The 10702-nt window shown below is 45.4% G+C and overlaps 1 protein-coding gene across 1 annotated transcript; it reads right to left on the bottom strand.

Annotated features, from left to right (window-relative positions):
- Positions 1–555: 555 nt before the first annotated feature.
- On the bottom strand, positions 556–10483 carry LOC112660903 (40S ribosomal protein S15a-like). The gene is made up of 2 exons (XM_035715536.2): positions 10351–10483; positions 556–1215 (listed from the first exon to the last, which is right to left on the bottom strand). Exon 2 carries the CDS (start codon positions 1152–1154, stop codon positions 810–812), a length of 345 nt encoding a protein of 114 aa, XP_035571429.1. The 5' UTR covers positions 1155–1215; positions 10351–10483; the 3' UTR covers positions 556–809.
- Positions 10484–10702: the final 219 nt, after the last annotated feature.

Genomic DNA, 10702 nt, shown 5'->3' with positions numbered 1-10702 from the left:
AGATTACTATCTGAAGCAAGTAGCCTCATTGTGAATAAGATGACCTTTAACAAGATTGCTGTTGCTCATATTTATTTGCCCAGACTTGGTTATAATTTCACATCAGTCTGATAGGCAGGCCAGGAGATCTAGTTCAGTGGTCATGTGCCCAGATAAAACCAAGGGGCTCTAGAATTTAAGGAAAAAGACTTTGAAAGCTTTTGAGATTTTGGCTACATGATGTTGCTTCTGGTTTTACAGGTGAGTGACGGATCCCCAAGAGGCGTTGTGGTAAATAGCGTGGTGTTTGGGCTCGGGGTGACAAGAGGACCCTGACAGGACAGAGCTGTGGTTTTGCTGAGTGAAATGACCACCAGGTTTCTGTTATTGCTGGAAGGTATTTTTCCATGACTCAAAGAGGTGGCAGGGGGAGTTCCTTATTTTCTAGGAGATATTTGGCTCATAGAGAAGGTTTAAGGGACGACCTTGGTTGAAAATGGCAGAGGGAGACTCACATTCTTTAAGTACTAACATAACTCAGAATCACCATGAAAAAAAATGTAAGTACACAAAGTATAAGGAAAAAGATGTAAATTTACCTGTTATTTCACCACCCAGAGATAACCCTTGGTATATCTTTTTCCCAAAATTTCAATCATAGTAAACATACAATGTTGTATCTTGCTTTTCTCCTGCACAGGTATGGCCATGAGTGACCATTTTTTCTTTTTTTCTTTCTTTCTTATTTTTTTTCCATTGAGGCATTTTATTTGCACATATGAATTACATCCCTAGAAAACGTATCCCAGGATTTTCCCTCCTGTGTGTTTTCATCTTGCTTCTCTATGGTCCATGATGCCAGCTGAGGGTGTCAGTACAATGAAACCAAACTGATGGGATGGGAGCAAATTATTCTGCCATTTTTCTGGATCTTTCAGTTGTACATCAAATCTGGGGCTGATCACTCCACACTTGTTTAACCTGCCTGTGAGGTTCACAACAATTTTCCCAGCTCTGTGATCATCGATGATTTCAAAGTCGCCAATGTAACCATGTTTCATCCTCACAGTGAGAAATCGGACGATGACTTTGGAGCATGACCTGATAAGAACCTGGCGTTTGCCTCTCTTTTCAGCATTGTTAATGCTTTTGAGAGCAGCTGCCAGGACGTTCATGCGCACCGTTGTGGCAGCACGGAGAGATGGCGGAAAGAGGACGGGAGGGACATTTTTCTTTCTGAGGAAAAGAAAAGTTTCATCATCATTAAAAAAAAAAAAAAAAAAAAGCATCATACTTGCTTGTTGACTACAGGGCAGGGCCTGAGCTGGGAAGGATAAAGAGCAGGGCAAACTGATGGGTGTGCACCATCCCTGACTGTGCTGCTCTCAATTCTCAGAGTTGTAATTTCCAAGATGTTCTTCTGTCTTTCTAGGACCTAGGAACCATTGCCTATTTAAGCCCACAAAAGAAATATAAACTAAAATGCCAGGGCTGAGAGGGGGCAGGACTGAATATCACCTGGTCCAACTCCTTATTCCTCAACCAAGGGAGGCTCAAGCAGGGTCTGCCCCCTGGGATCAAGAGGACAACTAGCAGGTAGTCTCTCCATGCCCATGCTCTGTCTACTTATAATCCACCCTCCCAGGAATAGGGATAGGAAAGCCCCACACCCTCTGAGCTGAGGGCAGCCCAATGGTAGGCCAACCCTAGTCTCTGTGCTCTCCTCCATCACCATGCAGCTGAGAGGGGCAAAGGCAGCCACCTCAGTGCTTCAGTCCAGACTGTGGTGGGTCCTGTCTTCATTCTTAGGCAGACAAGTGGTCCATGTCTTTCTATCTAGTACCTGGAACACCCCACAGCAACGTGGAATCACTTGCCTTAAAATCTCCTAGACAGTGGGATCAGCTTCCTTTCCAGGGGTAGGTTGGGTGGTCCCAGATTTGGAATGGCCCTAGATTTTGGTAGCTGAGAGCAGAGCATGGGGACATGTCTATCCTCACCCTTGCAGTCGTTGCCTAGGCCATGTTGAATCTTAGGACTGAACTCATCTATTTTCTTGACTGAGAACAAAATCCTTAAGCCACTCCTATTAGTATAATCCCTTTCCCAAATTCAGGCTCAGTGATGGGCTCAGGGTTCTCTTCAGTCTTTGGGTGCCTTCTGTGAAGATCTTAGCTCTCTCCAAAAAGATAGGGTGAGCTAGGGAGGAAGGAAGCACCTCCTTAGCCCCTAGAACTATTGCCAGCACTTGGGTGGTGCAGCCCTTTTCTGTGTCTCCTAACTGGAATGCTCATGGCTTCTTCTGAGTTGATAACAACGGCTAACATTAAAACAGTGCTTTCTATGTACATGAAGTCCTGTAGTGCTGTCTGTCTGTCTAGGAGAGCACTAGTCAAGCACTTTGCATCTATTCAGTTCTCAATCTTCACAGCAAACTATGAGTTGGTTCCATTATGATTCCCACTACAGAAGATAGTCATTGTTAGATCCTACAGAGTCACTTGCCTACCTTACTTCTGACATAGAAGATCTAGGTCTATGGAGACAACAACAGCCTTTCATCTCCTATGGCTTTCGGTTGTGTTTAACCAGTAAGGAGAAGGGAGAGATGGAGAAAATGAGATTGTACAGTTGCTCCTGCAAGACGGCCCTGGCTGTGTGTCCTCCTAGACTGAGGACACCTGCTGCTTTCAGGGCTCTCTCTTCTTCTGGGCTCCCACTCCTCATCCTTTGCAGCCTAGGATGGTGGCAACTCCACCATTGCCAGCCCTGGGTTCCTGCACCAGCCCCTGGGGGTCCCGATAGTCTGTCCACAGGAATGAATTCCTTTGTAAATAGCCCCCTCCAATTATCCTAATTTAGGTGTGCCATCTGCTCCTGCTGGAACCCTGACTGATAAAGGCCCCATGATATTTGCGAATTTACTCAAGATCATAATACATCCAGGAAGGGGCAGAGCTGGGGTTTGAACCCAGGCAGTCTGTATCTGAAGTCCATGCTTTTAACCTCCACATTAAAATCTCTCAACAAAGAAAGCACTGGTCAGGAACTCAGGCTTGTGCTCTTCCACCAACCAGGTGTGCAGCTTTGAGCAAAAAATGCTTTGGCTTCCATTGTTCAGCATAGAATGAGTCTGTTGCAGCTCCTTTCAGCTCTAACATGCTATAGTTTCTGATTCCCCACTCTCTCTCAGACCTGTGTTTCCCAGAGTCCTTCTCTGCTGTTAGTTGTTACTATGAAAGCTTGCATTTAACTACTAAAAACAACTGAGAACACAATTTGTAGGGGCAATGTTGCACTAAATGAAGTTGTACTCTGTTATAAAAGGTGTTCTGCCTCAGGAAATCTCTCCTTCCTCATTATAGTGCAAATATGGGTCCCATCTTGCTCCTCTTGTTTATTTATTTTCCTTCTCTCTGAACTCCATTTAATTAAATAACATAACAACAAAAAAGCTTTATTCATGGTAAATCGCTGCAGTCTTCATTCAAAAAATGCTGATCATGCCAAAAGCTAGCAGGCTTCTTGTTACTGCAGCTTAGCAAACCTTGCGCTCTTTTTTATAAGTATCAAGTGACTGAATGCCAGCCATGGAAATTAAGGACTGGATTTGATTAAAGAGGTGGTGAACAACCTGGACCAAATGCAAGTTGGTTTTGGCTACTAGGTCAAAGATTTTGGTGACTGAAGACCACCTAGGGACAGTTTCATTTTTTAATCTCCCTGGGAGTTGGGCAGGGAGAGTCTGAGCAGAGCGAGAGAGGCTGCAAAGGACAGAAAGGGATACAGAGGCAGGTTGTAGAGACTGTGGGGATCTGGCATGGGGGATGGGGAATGCAAATTGGGGAGATTATGTAGACACAACCGTCTCAAAACAGGATGGCTCCCAAGTAACCCAGCCCCCATACCCATCCCAATACTAAGATAAAGGAAGGCTGAGGAACACTAGATTTGATAGCATTTATTCAAAATGAAAAATATCAGAGTCTTAGTGGACCACAAGTTCACAGAGGTGGTGATTCTTCAAGACAAAGTCTAAACATTTTAAATTTTCACCTGAAGTTGCATGGCTTGGGCAAATCCAGGACTCAGACTAGGACCTGTTTACTGTAAAACCCATTCTCATTTCTTTTACTATTCTCTCTGCTTTTCTGTGTGTTTTAAGTATTCTATAATAAATCATAAAGAAAAGAAAAACCAAAAAGGATCATCAAGAAATCTCTAGATCAACCGGATTGGAGATTTCCTCATTCCATATAACACACTGGGTGACCTTGCCAACTTGTGAACAAGTTTTGAGAGTCCCATCTAAAAGGGACTTATCTGCTCCCCAATCAGTAGAGCTGTCAACCATCAAACATTGTGGAATGTTTGGGAACATTGGGAATCCAAGAGCCAAAAAAAAAAAGACTCTGGCAAAGTCCATTCTCCGGGTGTCCTCACATCATCCCTATAGCATCCCAGCAAGACGGTAGTCAGTTTGAGGTAGGATTTTCTCTTTTCCTAGGCTTGTTCAATAACCAGAGGAGGTAAACTCACAAGACCCAGGCATATTGGGTGTTTTCTCCTGCTCAGCACAATCAGCCCCATTTGCCTGACTGCAGTGAGGTGTCAACACTGTAGCATCACCAGGGATGAGTCTGCCTAGGGCTGGCAAGTGGCCCACTGAGCCTCTGCCCTGCATGCCTGGCATGTGGGAGAGAGGGAGATGTGCCTGTGACTGCCAGCCCGCATTGCCTCCACGGGGCGGGCAGCCACAGCAGGGTGCTTAATCGTGCTGACTCTGGGTCACAGAGACCTAGGACTAAGTCCACCTTAACCAGCTCTGGGTGAGTTGTGGAACCCCTTGAAGCGTTGGTTTTCTTATCTGTAAAATGAAAATAATAATAGCGCCTGTTCCATGGCTCGAGAGGAGTACTGGAGGTGACACAACAGAGCATTAGCAGGGAGCCTGGGGCATGAGGAATGGGAGTTTTTATGCATACAAAGCTCAAGTGTCCATTCTTCCTGCCTCCCTGGTGGGTGGGGGTGTAGGCTGTGGGTGTTCTTCCCACAGGGTCTTCCACTTTAGGGATGCTCCAGCCAACTCCCAGCAGCCAGCATCGGCATCTCTTGGCCTGAGGCCCTTTTCTGTAGCCACAGAAGGTCAGTTTGCCCCTAGATAAGGCAGGACTGGAACAGTCCTGAAACCCTGCACCTAAATACTGCAGCACCTCCTCCACCTGCCATATTCTTATTTATTGGGTCTCTCAGGCATATCGCTCATGTGGACCACAGACCTCACATCTTTCTCCTCCTGCCTGTTTGGTGGCTGCCACTGTGTGCCATCAACAGCTACTTTGCACAGCTGTGACCAGTGCTACAGCAGGCACAAAAGAACCCCTCCCCAAGCTCGGAAGCCTAGGATGTACCTGCTGTGGTCCTGGAGGCAAAAGCTTCCCTGCAGTCACCCATGGTGGTAGCTGGCTGCTAACACACCCTTTATTTGTCCCTCTGTCTCCCAAATAAACCACTTGCACTCAAACTCTTGCCTTGGGGTCAGACTGGGGAGTCCAAACTAAGACAGTTGGTATTAGAAGGCCCTGGCAATAGATCCTAGGTTTTGGGTCATTTGTTAGTTGGCAAAAAGGACATGGTTCTTGGAGTGGTGTGGGGAGGGATACCCCCAGCTTGCTGTAGCACCACAATCAGGAAGACTCTCTTTTCCTGTGAATACCTGTGCTACGTGCTGGTTATCAAGCAACTGCAGCCCAGCCTAGTAACCTGTCACGTGCCGGGAGTAGATGGATCTTCCAGACCCTGCCTGTGATGCTGCAGCTGGGACTCTCAACATTACATTTCCACTCTGCCAGCTGCTCTTAGCTAGGCTCTGGGAGGTCATGGGATCCTAGAGGGAAACTGAGGGCTGGATGAGGAAGAAGGGACTTGCTCTTTCCTGCTTGCTTCCCATCACTGCCAGGGTCACTCAGCAATGATTCTTCTTTCTGGAGGTGAACCTGGTTCCAATAGCAACAGCTGCTTCCAGTTAATGATTTTTCCCATAACCAGTTTAATGGCATCCCCTTGGACACACCAGTACCAGCCAGTTGGTGTCCCCTACTCAGAAAAACTCTTCCCTAGTCTTATCTTCTTAGTTGCTTCCTGCAATTACTACCTCTGTTGGCCATACCATAGTGAAGGTGGCCAACAGTTCTGGTTTGCCTGGGACTGAAGAGTTTCCCAGAATTCAGGACATTCAGTATTGACATTATCATAGTTCTGGGCAAACCGAGATGATTGGTATTAATGTTCCCTTCTTACCTGTCCAGCTTCTTAATACCTGTTTTGAAGTTCTCTATATTAAATTTTCTGTGTAAAAATAATTGGTATGGTTTATAACTTCTGATCAAAGCCTGACTGGTACCAAATGCAATGCAGGTGCCAGAAAGTACACTGGTTTGCCCGGTATCACTAGCATTTGGGTAGTGGCAGCCATGGTGGAGATTACTGGGAATTGTTAGGTGTATAAATGCACTGAAAGAAAATAATAGCAGACCCAGGTCAGCCAACCATTGAATTGGAACCAGAAGGTCTCTGTGGTAGCATGGAAAAGGACTGTCACCTGCTGGGCCCAAGTGGCACATCCTGCTATGAACATGCTTTGGATCTGATAAAAGTGTGGCAATGTCTGAATTTATGGCCATGGCAAGTATCCTATGCCAAAGTCTAGGGCTCAATAAGGAAGAGCCAGAACCAAGGACCTGGAATGGGACATCTGGGCAGATGTGCTCAAGAACCTTCAATACTTAGATTTCCTGGCCCTCTCTGGCCTTGCAGAAGAGGCCCACCCCTCCTTCTGGAGGACAGCAGCTTCCCCTTGCCCCAAAGTGATTGGGGTCTCACCTAAGGCAGGGGCCTTATAAGATGATGCTTGCCTTCTCAAGACTTCCTCCCCCAGCCCTCACAGCATCTGGGCCAGAAGTTGGCAAACTTTTTCTGTAAAAGGACAAATAGCAAATATCTTAGGCTTTGCAGGCCATACAACCTATGTCCTAACTCCTGCACTGTATCACAAAAGCAGCCTCACTAATATGTAGATGAATGGGTATGGCTGGATTTCTAACAACACTTTACTTACAAAAACAGGCTGCATTTGACCTATGGGCCATAGTTTGCCAATCCCTGTTGTAGACCAATAATTAGGCCTAGCATATCTCAGCATGGCAAATGAGAGAAGTGCTTTCCTTCTTCAGAAGGGGCCGCAGAACTCAGCCAAGTTGTACCCATGTGATTCCAAAGGTCCCATTTGGGAATGAATCTTGAGATTACTGACATAGGAGCAAAATATAAGACTAGAAAAGGGAGATTTTTATTGACATCTGGGCACTCTCCCATGATTCAGGATTTAGCATCCTCGTGAGGACACCTAGAGCCACCCCTAATCTGCTGCTGAGAGAATGCCCTGCAGTGTGGTTATAAAGATGGCCTCAACCAAATGAGATATTAATGCCAGAACTCCCTTGGTAGCAGAAGGAGTGGAAGGCTCAGGGAGGCAGGCATACAAAAATAGATTATGTAAAGTCAGAGTCTATACCAATTAGCCAGACTGTGGGAAAGCCCAAAATCTTCACTAGTAAGATAAGGAATATGACAGTGAGGGGGTCACCAGCATTGTTGAGAAGCTCCTGGTTGACCATCCCTTCTGAGCTGCTGTGGATCTAGGCTCCCCTGTATCATTGGGAAGGACAGCCTTCAAGAAGAGCACAGTACAGTTGGCAGGGCTTAACCATCAAAGGCAAAGCAGACAAATGACTATAATAGCAGAAAGGTTGCAAGGACAGCCTAGACCCTAATAGACTACAGTGTTCCTAGTGGTAAGATTGCAGCATGCTTGCTTGAGCTGTGTAACCAAAGATGAAGAGCAGGTGAGCCAAAGACTGGTGTCAGCTGCTGCAATGGAAATCCATGATCTTTTGCCCAGTTTCCAGACCTGAACCAGTTGTCAAACCCAGAGCTCATTATCGAAGGGGAGCCTGGGTGTCCTTGAGGGATGACCTTGCAATGTCACAGCAGGCATACACAGTACTGATTATTCCCTTCATCTGTCACCAGAAGGACCTATAGCTATTTCTCCTGAGGAAAAGAAATGACTTAGATCTTCGAAGAGCTACGGATTCAAGATGTGAGCTAAAACTGATACCACAAGACCCAAAATGCCATCACAACCCTCCTGCTGATGTGGGGGAGCTTCTGGCTCCAAATACATCTCATAGTGAGTTCAATGGATTCACACGTCACCCAGTGTTCATTTCCTTGGTCCTTGAGTTTATAATTGGAATGAGCTAGAAGAGCACTCTTATGGAGTAAGAGCCACAATGCTAAGAAAAACCAAGTATAAACTTGAAACTTCCCTATTCTGGCTAAGATAGGAAATCAGAAATAATGTCTCATTCTGGGTTAGAACATCACCTCAAAAACTCAACAAAGGCAGAGGGCTACTTCATTGCCCTGGGATGTCATTTCTCTGGTGAATTCAAGAACAGTTGTCATTTTGTATTTTATCTGGCATTTTAAAAAATGTGAGTATAGTTGCCACACAGTGTTACATCAGTTTCAGGTGTACAACACAGTGATTCAGCACCTCTGTAGGTTATGCTGTGATCATCGCAAGTGTAGCTCCCAACCTTCACCACATGGCACTATTACTTAGCACAGTCTTACTCTTACCAAAGAAGTGCAACTCTTACTAGCTCTCTACATTCTACAGAGAAGTAGAAATCAATCTAAAATTTTTAACAGAAATGTTAAAGAATCTTAAAAATGTGGTCCTAATTACAAACTGAATTGCTGAACTCTGCTTCAAACATTTAAAATTGGATTTAGGGATCCCTGGGTGGCGCAGCGGTTTGGCGCCTGCCTTTGGCCCGGGGCGCGATCCTGGAGACCCAGGATCGAATCCCACGTCGGGCTCCCAGCATGAAGCCTGCTTCTCCCTCTGCCTGTGTCTCTGCCTCTCTGTCTCTCTCTGTGTGACTATCATGAATAAATAAATAAAATCTTAAAAATAAAATAAAATAAAATTGGATTTATAAGCTACATTTTTTCCTTTGTAAGATACTTCCCTTATCTAATAGATAAACCAGTTTTCCAGGGTCTGTAGGTGATTTTCAAAAGTCTAATGAATTATAATTATAAACAAGATGAATCTCAGTCCTTTTAAATGTTCTTACACTCTATAAATTTAGTAAATTTCAAAGTAAAAATCACACATTTAAATCACTTGGTTTCAATATGAAATCACAAAGCTGGTGTATTACTTGCATAAGCCAAAATTTCCTAAGTACTATGAGAACTTAAATACTAAATATGTATTGAATACATATGTTAAGAATTGTGAAAAGTCTGAAATTTTAGCCTACTTTCAAAATAACTGGTTTGGTGGATGCCGGCAAAAGAAACGAGATTTCTGAGTCAGAGACAAAGGACTTAGTTACTCATAGCAATAGCAGCCAGAGTATGAGCATTTACACTAGTCCCCAAGTCCCAATCCCCTAGGGTGGCATGAAAAGGGCCAAGTGACACCTGCACACACAATAGGTTATAGGAGGAGAGCCCTGGGCTTAGGGCACCCAAATCTTTTCTGATGGACAGTAAGTCTGCTTTACTTTTACTGTGGAAGATGGCAGTATCTTCATTGTACTGGACAGTAAACAAAGCCTGCCCCTTGTTCTGGGGGAACATTGTCTCTGTTTCCATAGCAGTCACCACTCATCTTTGAAAAGATAGTCCAGAAGAAAGGCAGTCATGCATCTGCTCACAAGATGTGCAGAAATATGAGAAACCCATGGAAAATGATCTCTCAACACCTTGACCACAAAATAGTCTCACAAGGGGTTGATTCTCAAGCATTTCTAAATTTAAATCTAGGTCTTTCTGTGATTGAAAGATGTTTCCCTACTAGGGGATCAACTCCAAACGACTTTTGGGTTATTTTCTCATACAATTTTTGTGGTTGCCTCTCAGTTAACTGAGGAGTTTTTAATGCCCAGTAGATCCCTGGACGGAATATGGCCTGGGTTCTCGTTGGTGATCCTGGCTTTATGGTCACTGCACCAATATTCTCCAAACAGGGTGGTCTCCCCATGTGCTTCTCCTACACTTGCATTTTACATGACCTCATTCAGCAGACTTGTCACAGAAGTGTCAGCCCTCCAGCAGGCCAACGCCCCCTCTGGTTGGGTTTAGTACACCTATTTACATCTTTATTCTTTTCATGCTCTTCCTATCTTTTAGATCACAGACCTCAAAGATATGTCCGACTTCACAGTCTCACTGCTTAACAAGAGCATTCTGCTGAGTTCTTTGACAGGCTAGGAAAGGGTATCTTCTCACCTGATTGATTCTCTCTTTCCTGTTCTAGAAGGCTGGGCAGACGGAAAGAGCAAATCTTCCTGTGGAGGTCCCTCTGAGACCTAACAGTTAAGGCCACAGCCCCTTGCTATGGCCAGGGGTTCCACCCTTCCCAGAAGAGCTTGAGGCACCTGCCTGGAGCTCCGCCTCCAACTGCTCTAAGGGTCAGGGAAAGCACCCCCCACCAACAAGGGCCACTTCCGGGGTGGGGGCGGGGCTGAGCCCAGCAAGGCCAGGAGCCTCCCCAGCACCTGAGCACTCACCTGTACGGCACAGAGGGACAGCTTTGACGACACCCGACACCCAGGAGCCAGCGTGCAAATTCTGCCTTCCA

The sequence above is a fragment of the Canis lupus genome, chromosome 4 (genome assembly GCF_003254725.2).
Source record: "Canis lupus dingo isolate Sandy chromosome 4, ASM325472v2, whole genome shotgun sequence".
Taxonomy (NCBI): Eukaryota; Metazoa; Chordata; class Mammalia; order Carnivora; family Canidae; genus Canis; species Canis lupus.
Note: the sequence above shows the minus strand (reverse complement) of the source record. Positions and strands in the feature narration are given on the sequence as shown.